The 19,337-nt window shown below is 45.5% G+C and overlaps 1 protein-coding gene across 2 annotated transcripts in view; it reads left to right on the top strand.

Moving 5' to 3' along the window:
- The window catches only part of GLRA2 (glycine receptor alpha 2), a 135,364-nt gene that overhangs the window by 34,257 nt on the left and 81,770 nt on the right, over positions 1-19,337 (top strand). For both annotated transcript variants that reach the window (XM_066620771.1, XM_066620770.1), the window contains exon 4: positions 11,189-11,412. In XM_066620771.1, the coding sequence (XP_066476868.1) occupies positions 11,189-11,412 (224 nt within the window). The remainder of the gene's footprint in view (positions 1-11,188; positions 11,413-19,337) is intronic.

Genomic DNA, 19,337 nt, shown 5'->3' with positions numbered 1-19,337 from the left:
CGGCAGCCCAGTCCATTCCATGGTTTATGGTGTCAGATCTTGCTTTCTGCCACTGAAAGCCCCAGACTAGTGGTGGGAAACCCACACCCAGTCAGGCACTTTGGAGCGGTAGGCACAAATGGCTGAAGGCCCTGCGAGCGTGACAATTGCTCCAAGATGGTGCACTGAAACATGGAGGGCTACACAGGGGGGTTGGGTGGGGAATGGACCAGGCAGGGTTCAGGAAGGTGGAGGATCTTAGAAGCTGAAGTGCATGCTGAGATCCTATCCCCCTTTGCCCACCAAGAATCAACCCCTGAATCTCCTCAAACTTACCCTAACAAAATAGCTTGTGTAGGTGCAAAGGCCCCGTTGGAGACGAGCTGGCCTATGTGCAAGTAAGAAAAAGTTTCACTTACCTTTTCTGGGCTGCCTGGTCACACACACCCCACCCCCGTGTGCACTCTGTCAGTGGCGCTATGTACTATGGACTGGCTGGGGATAGGATTGGGCCTAGGCATGTTTAACTCTGAAATAAGTTCCACTGCAGTCAGTAGAATTTACTTCCAAGATTGCATAGGATTGGAGCCTTAATGCAACATGAGCTGTCTTTCAGGTAGTCCTTGGGAAAGATTGTGATCAACATAAACCCCAAAGCAAAAGTCTCAGGTTGCCTCCTGTTGAGCCTGATGCTTCTTTTCCACTAAAGTCCTTTGAAACAACGTTTCAAAGTCAGTGCCTGAGCACTCCTGCTGAAGTCACTGATCCTGCTGTAGCAGAAAGAGCTTTGATCCCTCTCTGGCCCCCCTCAATTACATCCCTAGAGATAACATATTACTTTCTCAGCAGTCTTAGCAATGGACTCTTCTATGATGTACTCGGTGTGACAGAATATTTTAACCAGTTTTACTGCTGAAACTGTCACATAGAATATATTTCAACCACAATTTATTGCAGTTGGATTATGCCGGAAATATATTTTATGTGAGATTTTTAGCTGTTCAGCTGAGGGGTCATTTTGATTTCAGGAAGATGACTTCAGGGTAGAAATGTGGAGACCAGGGTGATGATCAGCTTTTGCAGAAGGCAGGACTCCTGACACTTTTAACAGTTGTGTACAGAAGAGGGAGTATTTGCTGGTCTAGCTTTTTCACTTGTACTAGAGATGTCCTGAGGGGGCATGACACCTTCTGACCTTGCCTACCTCAGGATGGACACTGAGTTGTCAACTCCGGCCTACCCAGTCCGGCCTACACAACAACTTCCTAAAGTGACCGAAAGACAGGGAAGCAAAGGAGGGTGAACAAACCTAACCACACTACCCAGCCGCAGACCTCCACAGCCCTGCATCTGGGGCAAAGCTCTGTGATGGCCCCCCGTCCCCCCCACAGGCTATCATCACCTCTGCCGGGCAGAAATCCGCTCCCCCAATCACCAGAGGCTCACGGAGCCTCGTGCGACCTCCTCCCGTGCTTCCGGCAAACCGGAAGCACAGTTTCTGCCCCTGTCAGGAGCCTCAGAGAGGCTTCCGTGGGGTTCCAGCTGCCGCAACTGGCACTACCCAATGCCAGTCTGGGGTAGGTGGAAAAACTGCTCTCCCCAGGCCGGTGAGGCTGACAGCAAGAAATTCCTACCTGGTTCCCATAAAGGGCAACCTGCTAATCTCAGACTGTACCGGGGAGGGCTGGTGGGTGTCGCCCAGTGGAGCCCTAACTGCAAGGTAGGCACATGTACTAGACTACAACAGGCAGTTGTTTCACACTCAGCAGTGGCCCACCCAATAGTGAGGCTGGATTGTCACAGCTTTGCCCAGCATACAGGAGGGCACGGGGCAAGAGCAATGACACAGGATAATGTGCCACTGGAATTCTTATACCAGTGGGGAAATTGCACTTGCTGAAACCCCACTTCCTGTGCCACTGTTAGTAGCAGTGGAGCCCCTGTTGCATCTGTTCTCCCTTTTAAGTCTCCCTTTCTATTTTTTAGAAGAGAAAGCCTTTCTCTGTGGGAATCACTTTCAATCCCTAGACTGCACCTACTTGTTCTCTGTTGTTTGTTTTTTTTATTTTATTGCATAATAGTTTTCAAATGCTTTTAAATGATTTTGAATATAGTTTTAATTTGTTTTTTTAGGATTTTTGTTCGTTTTAGATTTTCGTGTAAATGGTTTGTTATTTTCATTGTAAGCTTTATATGTTGTGACACATTTTAAAAAATCAATTGTAAGTCACTGCTGGGGCTATCTTTTGACTGTGGCATGGAATAGAAATGAATGTTTAAAAGTGATATTGCACCTGGCCATCCTGCCTGAGAACTATTTCTGTGCCACCTGCCAAATAGTCAAATAACAACAGAAAGGAGAAACCCACGGAGTAATATGGAGAGTTCAGTGGGTTAGGAAGTCCCACTGAAACCAGTCGATTTAGAGGCAGGCTACTTGTTATGTACAAATCTGTGTAATGAAGCCTTTTCGGTTTTTCCTAATGAAAAGTAGCCCTAGGCCTGGAGGCTGCAATGTTGAGTGGACTAGTAGTACATGGGAGTCCCTGAGTTACAGATAGCTGAGTCAGCAGCACTTTTTTTTTTGCAGGCACAGCCTACTCGTTGTGGTCCTTTTGAGGAAGCACAAAAGTGCTGAGCCAGCAAGAGCCAGCTGTTGTGATTTATGTACATTCCAGCTTCTGGACAAACCTCTAGAAAGGAACTGGTACATATCTTGGGGAAATCTGTAGCTGTGTGTGTGTTTACGTGGATGTGTTTTGACATTGTCCCCACTGGCCAGTCTTTTGCTTAAAAACTGTTCCCTGGTCTGGTTCCCTGGTCTGGTTCCCTGTTCAGCAGTGAACTCTAATAAGTTCTCCACGTGCTTACAAGAATAATTGGAATCCCAGAGGCAGCAAAGCAGTCACAGAGGTGATTTTGAGAAGACAATGGGCAGCATAAAACCACATCCTCCAGAGGATGGTTTTCATTCCAAAGAAAACTGTCAGGGGCTCAGGAGATGCATTTAAGTGTCATGTGCAGTTTGGCCCCTAAGCCAGCAATTTTCCACCTTTTTTGTCTCAGGACACGTTGACAAGGTGCTAAAACTGTCTAGGCACACCATCCGTTTTTTGACAATTGAGAAGGCACATTGCACTGCCAATGGGGGGGGGCTCACATCCCCCAATGACCCTACTAAAACATGACCCCCCAAAACTCCCACAACACAACTGCAGACCATTTGTGGCACACATATGTGCCATGGCGCACTGGTTGAAAAGAGTTGCCTTAAGTACTGAGCTGTGACTTAAAATTTCATCAGTTTCAGCAATTAATGTGGATTTGACATTCTCTAGGCTGTGTCCTTCCCAGGCCTCATAATGCCTTATAAAGCAATAAAGACAATAAAACTGGAAGTAGGGTGGGTTTTTTTTGTTTTGTTTTTTTGCTTTTTTGGGCATTCTGAGGCTCGCAGTGTCCATGGGCAGTTATGTGCATCCTCTGCGGGCCTCGGAAAACCTCTGGGCCTGACTGGAGCCTAGCTCTTGTTGGGTTTGGAGGGGGTGGGGAATCCAAAAACCATGGGTCTTCATACTTGTAAGTCAGGAGGAAAGGTAAGAGGTGTGGAGGAGGGCAGAATGGGGGCAAAATCGGGCAGAAAGAGGCAGGGGATGGGAGGATCAGGTCTGGGAAGGGAACAGGTTTGGCAGCAGCAGCAGCTGCTGAATCTTAACCCCCTTCATGGACCTGATTCTGTGGTGTGGGTCCAAGCTGATCTGTGTCAACTATTCAGCAGGTCTGAGTAGACCCCCCCCCCCCCCACATGCACACCATAGAGTCTTACCCTCAGGTAAGAAATTTCCTGAATTGCTTCCCTCACCATAGGATGCAGCAGCAGCCTTTTTGGTGCCACTGCATTGGCGGGGGAGAGGAGGAAAGGATTGGACCATTTGAGAAGCTTCGTTCAGATAATGCATTTTTTGCTCTGTTCCTGGTTGGAACTTTGAATAACCTCCAAACTTAATTTGCCTCCAAACTGGCAGAAAATAACAATGTCTTAATTTGGAATGAACTTATAAAGCTGCTTTGCACTGCTTCAAACCATTGTAGTTTTTCAAGTTCTCATGCAAAGGTAATTTCTAGCCCTGCTTCCTATGCTCAGGCTTCAGTGCAGTGTCAGAAGCTTCATTCTAGCCCCAATCATTGAAACACTCTGCCGGTTGACCGCCCACCTCCTGTCCACCCCCAACCCTCCACTTTTCAGTCTGAATGCAGTCAGTGAACTCTGGGAACACTCAAGCTGGGACAGACGTATTGAGCAAAGTCTGCATATTTAACAACCAGTTCACTGCAAGGAAGGATATTAACTTACATTTCAGCAGTGATAAATTCTCCCAGCCATGCTATTCAGTGGGCTGTCTGAAAAAAGCTACTTATACATTTTTCAAATCAAAAGCCTATTGCTGCCATTTTTATGTGCATTCTACCCACTGTGAGCAAAGCTCGTCTGAAATGCAAGCTAGTTCACAGCAGGTGCAATAGCTCTCTTCATTAACGTGTTTTTTTTTCCTTCCCTTCCACTGCTCAGATAAATATGATATAGAAGTAGGGTTGGGTTTTTTGGATTTGTTTCCTTGTTAGGATTTTTTTAAATCTAGCCTCAGTGCGAGTAAGAGCTTAGAAATCTGTACACAACCCAAGGCCTCCCACCACCTGAAGCAGAGCATCAAATGCTAAATTGCACACCAGTCACACCATCTCCACCCAGAGGCATATCCAGGGACAGTGACACCTCAGAAGGTGATGTCACAGCATCATGTGATGGTGTGATGTCACTTCCAGGTTCAGAAGGGGCTTCGCATACAGCTGCTGCCCCCATTCTTTCTATAGAAGTTTCCTGGCCGACCCTTGGATCCATGCCAGTTATTTAGCTGGCAAAATCTGAGGAGCCTCAGGGGCATGTTGGGCCAGAAAAAGAGGGGGAAGAGTCTTGGCATGTGAGACTGCTGCTGAGATCCACCTTCTGCAGTTCTTGAATTGCCCCTGTCCTCACCCCACTCTTTTGAATTGTCCACAAGCCACCTCAGCTACCACCTTACTTGATCAGGCCTGAATGAGCCATTGGTCCCACAGCACACAACAGTGGTGTGCCTTTTGCAATGCTAGATAGCAGGACCTCTGAGAGGAATTTTATCAGGGGGTACAAAGTTTCTTTTGGGTCCCTTTGCAAAGGGGGAGGGGTGAAACAGCAGGGGAGGGTGGTGACGGGCAACCAGAATAGGGGAAGGGAGGGGCAAAGCAGTGTGAGGGGAGGGTAGAAACAGCAGGAAAAGTCTTTGGAGCCCAGGTTTACCCACTCATGTGGCATCAGTAGTGTCCCCAGCATCTCCAGTCATGGTAGTGTCCCCAGCAGATAGGAAAATGTCAGATCCCAGGAAATTTCTGGGCCCCCTCCTTTGGCTTCTGGGCCCCCCTTTTGACCCTGAGCCCAGGTACAAATTTTGACCCTGAGCCTGGGTAAAGGGGGTTCCCTTTACCCCCCTCTCCTAGGCCCTGCTAGACAGTGACATGGCAGGGGCTTACGTCAAGAGAGCTTCCTCCTTAAGTCTCAGATTGGATTGGGCTGCTGTTTACGTATTTTACTTTTGAATATTAATATTTGTCTCCTTTCTCTCAGATAGGGAGCAATCTTATTTGGAATTCTTCTGAAGTGTAGCAACAGCTGGATGTGATTTATTAACACATTTCTGATTAGCCATGTTGGTGGCAGACAATTAAAGAGCATCAAACAAATTCTGGGACAATGTAGTTTACTAAGCTGAATAGTAGAGCTGCTATGGACACACACACAAACAGAGAGAGAGAGAGAGAGAGAGAGAGAGAGAGAGAGAGAGAGAGATGAACTATAATGTTATTGATGTCCTGTGGTGTATTTCTCAGCTCCATTAAAATTACTGGAAATTGTCCCATTGATGTAAACACCAAAATGTCTGAAAACAATCCGATTCAATATAGAGGATGTGTGAAAAAAAGATTGTGAAAAAAGTGAAAAAGATAGTGTGAAAAAAAGATTGCTACAGGTGGATTAGTGATACCTAAGGTGCAAAATTCAAAGGGTAGGGAAGAAAACCTACCAAATGAAGAAGCCCTGAGTTCAATACATTCCAAGCCCCATTTACACCTCTAAAACAGCATCAGCCCTGAATCCCTCCTACAATTCCCTGGATAGTCATAGTGATTGCCTTTAGGGCAAGTTAGGACAAGACATCATACTAAACTTGCATATTGTAAGGAAGAAATGATTGGGTCAAGAATGTAATATTAATTCATTAATGAATATTAAATGATGAGGAGGCATTGCAGGGAATAAGGAAAAAACACAATTAATGCTTTAAAAGACACATTTTTGATCATATTAATTAAAATAATTTAATTAAATGTGTACCCCCTATTAAAATCAAGTTTCCCACAGGGTGGTTCCACAAAAATAAATTCAATATAATGTCTAAACAAACCCAACCCAATCTATCATTACAATTAAAATCAATATATGACAACCACAGCGGTAAACATCGACAAATAATACGAGAGACAGCACTCGGGTCATTTTCCAAATACCTGCCTTAAAAAAGGACATTTTTTGAAGTTACTTGGAAACCCTCTCTAGCAAGGGGGTTCTACAACACATAAATGCTGTTCATGAGGATGTGCCCACTTCTGTGTGAATGGTTGTAGTTGGGTTCATTTTTACAGATCAACATTCCACAGACGTTGTACACAGAGTGTACTTGCATTGAATGAAATTTGTGAATAACTGTACTGGGCTACAGACTAGGGACCCAGTCCTATCCCGCACAGGAGCAGCAGCTCCAAACAGCTACTGCTGCATCCTGTGCTGAAATTGAGTATGGTAGAGGTCTCCTCGGGGGAAGGGAACATTCGTCCCTTTACCCTGAGTAACACCCAGCTGTGCAGCTCTGACTTTAAGGCAGCTTACAATTGGGCTGTAACAGTGATTGTGCCTGGTTATACAGACGTATCAGGTACAGTTTTAATGTGTGAGCCTTATAAAGCCCTGTATTACTTAGGGAGGAGGTATCCAAAATTAAATACATTAAAAGCACAATCATCCCCCCCATGCAGCCTTGCTGCCAGAGCTTGTACTGAATCCTGTGAGGGGGCAGTCCTGGAGGTCTCCTCCAGTTAAAGGAACCTTTTTTCTTTACTCAGAGGTAAGCCTCCAACTCCAAAATGGGTCTACTCAGACCTGCACCAGCAACTGCTAGTACAAGTCTGAGTGGATTTGGGAAGATGGATCAAGAAGGGGAATAGGAGATTGGCAATGCCACTGATGTTGATATCACCCCATTCCAGCCCTTGCTCTGCTCCCATTCTGCCCCTGTCCCCTCTCTGTTACCCCTCCCACCTGTAACAAACATCACCCCTGGGGTAGGGAAGGACCAAGGGAGACCCCCAAACCAGCCAGGACTCAACCCTCCTCCACCTACACCACCTTCCACAACCCCCAAGAGCAATGCTTATTTATTTTTGCTCACTCCAAGCCCCAGGTCCCATCATACATGTCCCTGGTCAATCACTGCACCCAATATCTTATATAAAAGATTTTTATTAAAGCTTAAGGGAGCTTCAATTGCTCCAAAAAGACATAACTACATGCATCACAATAGCTTTAAAAACAAGAAAGATCTTACCTAAATAGAGGCTAAAACTACCATCTTACAGGTCTCAGTATTACTTCCAATATAAAAGCTGTTAGCACCCTTCCCCCTGCTCTCTGTTTTCAGGCACCCAAGCCCAGGTTTTATTCTTTAAGTTATTAATACCCTACACCTGGTTAACCAACACCCAGCCTAAACCATCTTAAAGGGAAAGGGACTTGCCCCACCCCGTGATACCACCTACCCATACTTTCTTACAGGCATCGTAGGTTGCTACCATTTGTCATTTGCTGCTTGCAGTGGTGGCCCAGATCTTCCGAATGGTGTGTCACTTTTTGTGACAGCTGTGAAGGAACTTATACTGCCGGAACACAGTTTTGGCAATGTAAGGCCCACATAGGATTAGGCTGCCCAAGATGTGCAAAAATTATACCCAACATTGTAACATCATCAATTCATGGTCACAAGTGCAGGTAGGCATGGATTAAATCACACTGCTAAGGGTGATCACATCATGGTTTCTTTCGGTGTGATATTTTAATCAAAGAGCATAGGCATTCCAATGCAATGAAAAAAACAAACACATGATGAACTGAAAGCTACAACATACCTGTGCCAACTTTACCTGTGCCAAATATAAAACTAATTTTGAAGTTTTTCCAGTTAAACTGGAAGGCAGGTGGAGCCAAGTGACAAGCCAGTGAGTCCATAGAGGAGCTGGAGTCCAGCTGAAGGCCCTTTCCCCAGTACTGTCTACCAGACTACATTGCCCATTATCAGTTTTTAATCCAGTATGTCCTTAGTCTAAGATTTTAAATATATATCGACATTCAGAGCAGTTTCTGTTAATTTTGTCTTGAATTTTCACAACATCTGAGTTCACATTGCTTATTTTTTTTATTTGTTTCAGACTATCTTTTACCTGATCTGTTGTACCTGATCAATGTTATTTAACTTACTCGAAAGGGATAGTTCACAGCCGCATCCCAGCTAGTCAGGGTTTATGACTGGTTGGGTTTACAAACAGGATGCTGTTGAGATCTCACATGGTCACATGACAAAATAATTGAGGACAAAGAGAGCCCTCTTATTGCCTTTATGCTGAGTGCAAGGCGGAAGATGGAATGCTTCTCACTGCCCAGACACCTGGGCCAGTGCTTCTTGTGTTGTCATTCTGGGCTGGCAGTTTCATTGCCTACCGCTGCTTTTCACTACAGCAGCAGCAGCTGCAAGAATTTACTTCCAATCTAGCTCTAGTCACACATAGAGACCATATGCAATATGTATGGTCAGCTGAGGCAAAATGTGCATCCATTGAAAATATTTGTGTCATTGAGACACAAAAAATTATTTGCAGTGGGATGCACCTCCAAAACATGCATCCCGTCCATATTCTGGCTCAGTTAGTCATCTATATCCCACTGGATCAGGATGATGAAACAGTAGCCTTGTTGCCTCCATAATGTGGCTTCATTTCCGCTTTTCTTTGCAAATGGTTTCACACTCTTTTGAGTGTTCCAAAAGAGGGGCACATTTTAGTATGAGGTGAAAAATGAAACGCATTCATTTATAAAACTTCTGTGTCACTCTTCAGCTATTAAGTATGAGAGTGATGTAGGCAGAGCACTTTTAATTTCCTCCTTGCTCCAATAAATATAACATGAAGCTACTGGACAATGAGATAGTTTCTAAACTTCCTTATATACAGTGATAGGAAAAAGTCATTCACTAAGGCTGGGGGAGTCTATTATTGAGGGAGAATTTTTCACCAAAAGAGCAATCAGAAACCTCTGTATGTAATCCCTGCTGGTTCTCGTCACCATGAGTGGATTCCTGTGACCTAGGTATAAAGCAAGAAATCAGGGACCTGACTAAGCTTATGTTCAAGCAACTAGTGGCCATGTGGTAGCAGAATATATACAGTACCATCTGTAAGAAACTTCCTTCCTGCCACATTATGGTGGGTAATCAACACTAGACTGCATTTTGAACCAGCTGAACAGAAACTAAAGATGGTTGCCTCCTTTTGTTGGTGAACAAAAGCTCAGTTGCTAAGTGAGAAACACTAACCAGAATAGCAACAATTATGGCCGCACTCTCAGGCCAGCCATTTTCAACCACTGTGCCCTAGCATGCTCGTATGCCACGAATGGTCTACAGGTGTGCTATGGGAGTTTGGGGAAGGGTCATTAATTAGTAGGGCCATTGGGGGATGTGATCACCCCACCATAGCATGGTGTACCTTGTCAATTGTAAAAAAAACTGATGGTATGCCTTGACAATCTTAGTGCCTTGTCAGTATGTAATGAGATGTGTTGAAAATCTCACAATTGTTAACGTTATGGTTGGAGTCAACATTAAACAAACTCATCATTTTGATATGGAAAATGCAACTCTTGCTCTTGGTGCTGTGTTGTTTTGAAATGAAGAGCCCATTCAGATGTGTGTTTCAAGGTGTTTAATACCTCAGTGAAAGCAGAGGCGCCTTTTGGATGATAGAGCACCCATGTGAAAAAAGCAAAGCTTAACTATAGCTTGGATTCAAAGCACCATGAGATTAATTCTGCACGCTCAAGAGAGATTCAGACTTGTGTTTCTCAGTCATCAGGCACTCAGCTACATAGCAAACAGCTCTTGAAATCGACAGATTTCATAAACAGCTGGTGATATGACATGGGGAAGTTACCACATGTCCATCAGATGGGACACAAGGGATCACTCACCTCTCTGCCAAGTCTCATCCTCACATGACTCCCACTCAGCTTGGCTACAGCTGACAGTTGTCAGAAGTGACATAATATAGGAAGGCCATTGGGTCACTGGCTGCCCTGGAAGTGGAGACGAAAGTGGAAACTTTGGTGAAGGGACAGAGAAGGGGGCAAAACACAAATGGAGAGTGTGTGTGGTGGGTGTGTGTGGAAAATGAAGTGATGACATACCAGGAGACAGGCGTCATCCTGGCTCCAGTGAGTCTGACCAGAGGAAAGTGCAACTAGCTCCTCCTCCCCTTGTAAGAGAGGGATCTAGAAATATGGCATTCCATCCATGATGAAATGCAGAGGAGACTTCCTGCCTCATCCTACCCCTAAGTGGAGAGACAGCTATTGTAGTAGGGGAAAGGGACAATGGAAATCACCTTTATCAGTTTTTGGACCAAGAAACCTCATTAAAATGCTTCAGTTTTATCCTCCAACATGGCTGCTGTTTCATACAAATGGCTCTCATGAGGAAACTGAAGTGAAATCACTATGCAAGAACTTTACTACCTCTGAGGGAAACTAAAGTCTAAATCAGCCCTGTACTGTCTATGGTTGAAGGAACATTCTGTTAAGTTTAACACTGTGTTAAGTTTAACACTGCTACTTAAACCATCAGTACAAGTCTCATGGTGCAAGGCTATGAAGTCTACTCAGAAGCCAGGCCCACTGTGTTCAAGGGGGTTACTCTGAGGTAAACGTGGATAGGATTTCAGCCTCAGAGTCTGAACACGGTGTGACATTAAACTGGGGCCAGAGTTGTAATGACCTGTGTGCCTGACATTTCTGTAGGATTATCGAGTGAACATTTTTTTGAGGCAACAGTGGAACGACTCCCGTCTTGCCTACAGTGAATACCCTGATGATTCCTTAGATTTGGATCCATCCATGTTGGACTCTATTTGGAAGCCAGATTTATTCTTCGCCAATGAAAAAGGTGCCAACTTCCACGACGTCACCACAGACAACAAGCTCCTGAGGATCTCCAAAAATGGGAAAGTGTTGTACAGTATCAGGTAAAGATGCTTGCATGCATGCGTGTGAATGCTGTGTGTGTGGGCAGGGTGGCATGTGCTTCATTTTCAAAACCTGCCTTAGATCGCCAAACAAACTAAAGCAGTCTATTTTTGCAGTTCCTCTTTTTATACTCTAATGAGGCTTAAGCACAGCAGGGTGAGGGGAAAAAAAAATCCGCCCGTTTCACCTTGCAAAGCCTGCATTCGTCTCAAATTAGAAAATCAAGTAGTACAAAAGAATCAACTACCCTTGATGGAAACATAAAAGGGTTCAGTAACCTCATACTGATCTCAGAAGTAATTCCCATCAGCATTAATTGGAGCTGTTCTTTTAATGACCAAACAAAAGCGTCAACTATCTCGTGTTTGTGCGTGAGCTGAATCTGGGCTTTAACGAGGACATGTGTTTCTAAAATATTGGAGAAGCCTCTGAAATAGAGTCATGCCTTGGTGACTGAGGGTCAGAGTAGATGTGATCTCAAAGACATCATTGTCTAGTTTGCGGCTGGTGCTATATTTAAAATAGCCTCTGCATGGGGGATGATTAGGAGCAGGGCTGAGCCATGGAAATAGAGGAAGTTAAAACCTTTTCCTCCCTACCATTTTCCTTCTGAAAATTGTCCCAGACCCAGCTGCTGTGGGCCCTGAAGGTGCATTTGGAATCACAGAACCACAGAACGTTAGCTTTAGATATCACCTTGGAGGTCATCTGATCCAATCCCCTGCTCAGTGTACAGTGATAGATGGAAATCCAATCTCTGCTTGAACACCTCTCAAGCCCATGACTGCATGAGGCAGACTCTTCCAATGCTGAACAGGGAAGTCTTCCTCGTGTCTAGCCTAACTCTACTTCCCTGGAGATTTGCATTTGCTCCAATTACATATTCAGGACTTATAGCAGCTGTAGGGGGGAGAGAGGTTTTCAGCAGGGAAAACAGCATGGAGGAAAAGTTCAAACTCTACTCCTCAGTCCCAGCCTAGGCTGTGCCACTGCATAGTTCTCATTTCTTTAAGTTTAAAAAAAAAAAAGTTATACAATGGGCGCAATCCAGAGGAGGACTTGGGCCAGCGCAAGTCCCTTGTGCCGACCCAGGAGCTGTAAAGCACGTTTGAGTGTCTTCAGGAGTAAGCCGCACTGGTGCACTGAGGTGCGCCGGCACACGGAGGTTGAATTCAGCTTCCATGGTGGCTTGTGTGGGGAGCCAATGCAAGGCTCTAGGGTGGTTGGGGAGGAGGTGAGAGGAGGCGGGAGGGAGGCGTTCCTGGGCGGGGGAGGGCAGGCAGTGGGCAGCCCCGGGGATGGACAGGCAGGAAGTGGGAGGTGGGAATGGGATCCGGCAGTTATTCCAGATCCCAACCCCCATTCCTGGGGAGTTTGGAGCGGCTTCAAGCCACTCCGCTTTCTTCAGTCTTGTGCCACCTCAGAAGGTGGCGCAAGTCTGAGAAGACCCATAGGGTTAAGGGCACCTTACCTGTGCCGCTTTGGGCCCCTATCCTGCACTGGATACAGCGGAAGCCTCTTGGCTTGCCTGTTCCAGTGCAGGGTAGGATTCTGCCCAATGTCGTATTTAACATCACTTCTAGTTTGTCCCTCCTCTGTAATAACCAAGATATCTGGATATCCATTACGGGTCTCTTTGCTGCGCAAACTATTTATGTCTGCATGGTTAAAATGCCAAGCATTGTGGTGTGTGTTGCACTGAGGTGGTCTAATTCAGTGTGGATCTGCTATCGCAGCACACTTTGATGAGTTCTAATGAAGCAGGACAGATGCGTAGAATCAGAATGATCAAGAGCCTTAAAATAGCAATGCAGATGCTTGTGCTGTATAAATTATCTGTGCCGCATACATTTCATATGCTAGTTAACACACTTCATTGGGTTATTAATGGCTTAATATTTGCAACGAGCCTTGAAGATGGAAAGTCCACTTACTGTTAACACTGAAAATTAATCATCATTTCTAAATTCCTCCCTCTCTTGCCACTGTTGACTCTATTTTTTTCCCCTTCCCACTAGCTCCTTAACTGGTTGGTGAGCTGTTTGCTGCTGTTCTCTGAGATCAGGGCCAGCCCAAGATCTCCAGGGGTCTGGAACAGCATGCTGAGTGTTCCCCCTTACCTGGTGAAACACCAGCCTCTGCTCCTCTCACTCCCTAGACTGGAAGAGGGAAAGGGGATGGAGTGGGAAGAAAAAGTGTGGAGGAGATCTGAGTGGTGGACTAGCCCGCCACTCTCCTCTCCTTTAAATCATCTCCTCCACTCTTCTTTTTTCAATCCAGGAAGGGGAGGAGCAGGGAGGAGCAGTGAAGGTGAATGGGTAGATGGGAATCGGGCTCACTAGCAACCTGCTGCCTGAAGTGACTTTCTCAGTTGACATCGTAAATGGGCTGGCCCTGTCTGAGACTGCACACAAAATTTCCATCCTCCCTGATTCTGGATCTCACTCACTCACTCACTCACTCACTCACTCACTCACTCACTCACTGCCTTTCAACAAAGGGTACCCTTCTAGGGCAACAGCAGTGGCAACACCCCTAGCAGGGAAGCAAAGGAAGAGCATATCAATCAGGAGGTTTCAAAAGTGGGGATAAGGTCCAGGATGTGTGAATGCTGCCAGATCCATACCTCCCTCCCCCGACACATCCTGTTTCTTCCTCTCCTCACTCATGGCCTGCCCCTGCTGCTGACTTACCAGCACCAGGGAATCCAGGACAGCCGCTGTAACATACTACAGCATTTTGCAATGCCACAAGTGGGGCTGATAGGATTGGCTATTGGTAGTCCAGACCAGAAATCGGATGGGGACCTTGAAATGAGGAAACAGATCAGGGAGGTGACAAGGAGGGACAGGGTTGTAATCATGGGGGACTCCAATTATCCTCATATTGACTGGGTCAATTTGTGTTCTAGTCACGATAAGGAAACCGGATTTCTTGACGTGCTAAATGACTGTGGCTTAGAGCAGCTAGTCACGGAGCCCACCAGAGGACAGGTGACTCTGGATTTAATATTGTGCGGTACGCAGGACCTGGTTAGAGATGTAAACGTTACTGAGCCATTGGGGAACAGTGATCATGCTGCGATCCGTTTTGACGTGCACGTTGGGGGAAGAATACCAGGCAAATCTCTAACAAAAACCCTTGACTTCTGATGGGCAAACTTCCCCCAAATGAGGAGGCTGGTTAGAAGGAGGTTGAAAGGGAGGGTAAAAAGAGTCCAATCTCTCCAGAGTGCATGGAGGCTGCTTAAAATGACAGTAATAGAGGCCCAGCAGAGGTGTATACCGCAAAGAAAGAAGGGTTCCACTAAATCCAGGAGGGTGCCCGCATGGCTAACCAGCCAAGTTAGAGAGGCTGTGAAGGGCAAGGAAGCTTCCTTCCATAAATGGAAGTCTTGCCCTAATGAGGAGAATAAAAAGGAACATAAACTGTGGCAAAAGAAATGTAAGAAGGTGATACTGGAGGCCAAGCGAGACTATGAGGAACGCATGGCCAGCAACATTAAGGGGAATAATAAAAGTTTCTTCAAATATGTTAGAAGCAGGAAACCCGCCAGAGAAGCGGTTGGCCCTCTGGATGGTGAGGGAGGGAAAGGGGAGATAAAAGGAGACTTAGAGATGGCAGAGAAATTAAATGAGTTCTTTGCATCTGTCTTCATGGCAGAAGACCTCGGGCAGATACCGCTGCCCGAACGGCCCCACCTGACCGAGGAGTTAAGTCAGAAAGAGGTTAAAAGAGAAGATGTTTCAGACCTCATTGATAAATTAAAGATCAATAAGTCACCGGGCCCTGATGGCATCCACCCAAGAGTTATTAAGGAATTGAAGAATGAAGTTGCAGACCTCTTGACTAAGGTATGCAACTTGTCCCTCAAAACGGCCATGGTGCCAGAAGATTGGAGGATAGCAAATGTCACGCCTATTTTTAAAAAGGGAAAGAGGGGGGACCCGGGAAACTATAGGCCGGTCAGCCTAACATCCATACCGGGTAAGATGGTGGAATGCCTCATCAAAGATAGGATCTCAAAACACATAGACGAACAGGCCTTGCTGAGGGAGAGTCAGCATGGCTTCTGTAAGGGTAAGTCTTGCCTCACAAACCTTATAGAATTCTTTGAAAAGGTCAACAGGCATGTGGATGCGGGAGAACCCGTGGACATTATATATCTGGACTTTCAGAAGGCGTTTGACACGGTCCCTCACCAAAGGCTACTGAAAAAACTCCACAGTCAGGGAATTAGAGGACAGGTTCTCTCGTGGATTGAGAACTGGTTGGAGGCCAGGAAGCAGAGAGTGGGTGTCAATGGGCAATTTTCACAATGGAGAGAGGTGAAAAGCGGTGTGCCCCAAGGATCTGTCCTGGGACCGGTGCTTTTCAACCTCTTCATAAATGACCTGGAGACAGGGTTGAGCAGTGAAGTGGCTAAGTTTGCAGACGACACCAAACTTTTCCGAGTGGTGAAGACCAGAATTGATTGTGAGGAGCTCCAGAAGGATCTCTCCAGACTGGCAGAATGGGCAGAAAAATGGCAGATGCGCTTCAATGTCAGTAAGTGTAAAGTCATGCACATTGGGGCAAAAAATCAAAACTTTAGATATACGCTGATGGGTTCTGAGCTGTCTGTGACAGATCAGGAGAGAGATCTTGGGGTGGTGGTGGACAGGTCGATGAAAGTGTCGACCCAATGTGCAGCGGCAGTGAAGAAGGCCAATTCTATGCTTGGGATCATTAGGAAGGGTATTGAGAACAAAACAGCTAGTATTATAATGCCGTTGTACAAATCAATGGTAAGGCCACACCTGGAGTATTGTGTCCAGTTCTGGTCGCCGCATCTCAAAAAAGACATAGTGGAAATGGAAAAGGTGCAAAAGAGAGCGACTAAGTTGATTACTGGGCTGGGGCACTTTCCTTATGAGGAAAGGCTACGGCGTTTGGGCCTCTTCAGCCTAGAAAAGAGACGCCTGAGGGGGGACATGATTGAGACATACAAAATTATGCAGGGGATGGACAGAGTGGATAGGGAGATGCTCTTTACACTCTCACATAACACCAGAACCAGGGGACATCCACTAAAATTGAGTGTTGGGCGGGTTAGGACAGACAAAAGAATATATTTCTTTACTCAGCATGTGGTCGGTCTGTGGAACTCCTTGCCACAGGATGTGGTGATGGCATCTAGCCTAGACGCCTTTAAAAGGGGATTGGACAAGTTTCTGGAGGAAAAATCCATTATGGGGTACAAGCCATGATGTGTATGCGCAACCTCCTGATTTTAGAAATGGGTTATGTCAGAATGCCAGATGCAAGGGAGGGCACCAGGATGATGACTCTTGTTATCTGGTGTGCTCCCTGGAGCATTTGGTGGGCCGCTGTGAGATACAGGAAGCTGGACTAGATGGGCCTATGGCCTGATCCAGTGAGGCTGTTCTTATGTTCTTATGTTAGTCTTTGGTCCAAAAGACAAGTCTCATTTAGCTCAGATGTTCTTTCCATTTAACGTTTTAGTATTTGAAATCATGACGTTTCATTAAGTTATTTGCCATTTTACTTCATCACAATTATTTTCACAGTGCACATACAGATAAACACACTATTTTTTTCCCCTACCCCACACTGGCAAGGGAGGGATGTTGAGTTAGGAGGTTTCCTGTTTTAAAAATTGGTCACTTGTGTTTAATAAAGTGACCCAAGTCAAACCCAAGTGCAGTCCAGAGTCCGTTGGGGTTTTGAGTGTAAATAGACTGCCAGGTGTCAGGGAATGGCAGTGAGATACAAGTATCTGGCCATCTGTGTGCTCCCTAAGGCACCTGGTGGGCCGCTGTAAGATACAGGAAGCTGGACCAAATGGGCCTTGGGCCTGATCCAGCAGGGCTCTTCTTATGTTCTTACCATTTTCTGACTTTATGAATGAGTAGGACCACAAAGTACCACCATCCTTACTGGGTATGGTAGACTTTCACTGGCATGCCTCCAAAACACACAGAAAATGAGAGTACAGAAAGAAGAGGCCAGAACAGTGTGATATCATGCCCAATAAACTTGCGGTCACTTAACACGTAGTGTTATCACCTGTTTAATCCCGAGAAAAACGGAATGTTTTTGTTTGCTTGAGTGGCATTGGACACATCTTTCTAGAGGCAACAGTGCAGTGGACTGCGATTTGGAGTGCAGACAGATAGTTTTCGTGACATTTGCTTGTGCTATAAAAGTAATACTTCAGCCTGTCACATCAGATTTGTAAAATTCAGAAGCCTGAATGGAAGTTAATCTGAAATAGAGTAAGTGTAAATCATATTTGCGATGAATCAAAAATGTATCGTCTCCTTGTTGTCTCCTGGATATTCAGCAGGGAGCATTGTTATTGGTACCAATGGATATCAAAGTTTTATTTTAAGAGTTATCCCTTTCAGTCCACCAAGGTGTTAAAGCAGCTGTACTCAACCCATCTCACTGATTCATGAACTCCTGGTACTCACAAGAGGTCCAGTGCGCCTACCAGTGTCACTGAGATACTAGCAGCCCAATCCCACCCCCCACCACGCTATAGCACGTAGCAACCTGAAGGAAAACCATAAGCCTACAGACTACCTATGGATCTCCTTGGACCAGTGCCTGCTATTTTGCTGATGCAGTCTGATGAGAGCTGGGGGGGCGTTTCACTCCTCCCTCCCCAAATACCCCCTCATCCCCCGAGCCTTCCTGAAACTCAGCAAATACCCTCCTGCTCCCTGCCAGTCCTCCAATCCCTCCAACATGTTCTTTACATCAGGGATAGCAGTGAGTGGGGCTCCTTCCTTCCACCCCCACTGCCTGGGCATGAGGCATTTGAGGGGTAAAGTGTGGATCATGTGCCAGGCCTTTTTCCCCTCCTCTCCTCCCATCATCTCTAGGTTCTGTTGCTGAAGTTTCTTACCAAGAAGACTAGTTACTAAATCGTTAGTTGATACAAACTGAGGTGATTACAGCAGGAAGTTCTTTGTCATCAGCATTGAAATGCATACTCTTGTACTAGTGGGTGTGCCTAGAAGAGAGTAGATCAGTGCACAAGGCTGAAAATATCACCCTTTGCTTTTAATCTAGGATCCCTACACTGCATGCAGTGTTCAGAACTCTGTAGCATATTCCTCAGGCCTGCTTTAGTGTATGTAAACCTAGTTGGGTTTTTTTTTCTTCCTGTGCTTCCATTTGATGACTTTCAAGTCATTCTATAATCTAATGTTAGGATTTAAGAGGATTTGGACTCCCCTAGAAACATTGCCTTATCATGGGAGAGATTAACAAGCTGGGAGTGCAGAGGTTGTTATCAGAAAAATAATGCTTTGCCTTGCAAACAGCCAAGCATTTTGCACCTATTCCTCCTTCCTCTCATACAGTGATATTGTTATGCCCTGATGACATTGACAGGTTACGCATCATTTTTGGAGCGGGCAATACCAGATCCTGCTTTCCCAGTCAAGAAATCTGATTCAATTATCCTCAGGCAAAATTGTGTAAAATTCCTTGTTCTTTGGAATGATTTTAAAAATGTAAAGCTTTCCAGTGAGGCTTGAAATAACCTCCCAGAATAATGAAAGTAGACTCAAAGAATGGAAAAAAATATATAGAAAACATTAATTAATAGTGGATGCCTCCGCAGAGTTAGAACATTTCAAGTAGTTAGCATAGGAAATGGTCTGCACATGCGTGCACATAACTTGATGATTGTACCATCAGGTCTGAGTGGCACATGAGAATGGGTCATCACAGATCAAACACCATAGCTAAAACATCCACATAATCTCAGACACAATGTTTTTCAATGGGATCAACTCAAATTTCAGCTGCTAGTCATTTCTCTCCCTCCCCCCAAGACCCAGACATGCAGCCTGAAACATAGCAGATTCTAGCTATCACAAAACTGTTCTGTCTAGTGTCCTGGCTTTTG

The sequence above is a fragment of the Tiliqua scincoides genome, chromosome 3 (genome assembly GCF_035046505.1).
Source record: "Tiliqua scincoides isolate rTilSci1 chromosome 3, rTilSci1.hap2, whole genome shotgun sequence".
Taxonomy (NCBI): domain Eukaryota; kingdom Metazoa; phylum Chordata; class Lepidosauria; order Squamata; family Scincidae; genus Tiliqua; species Tiliqua scincoides.
Note: the sequence above shows the minus strand (reverse complement) of the source record. Positions and strands in the feature narration are given on the sequence as shown.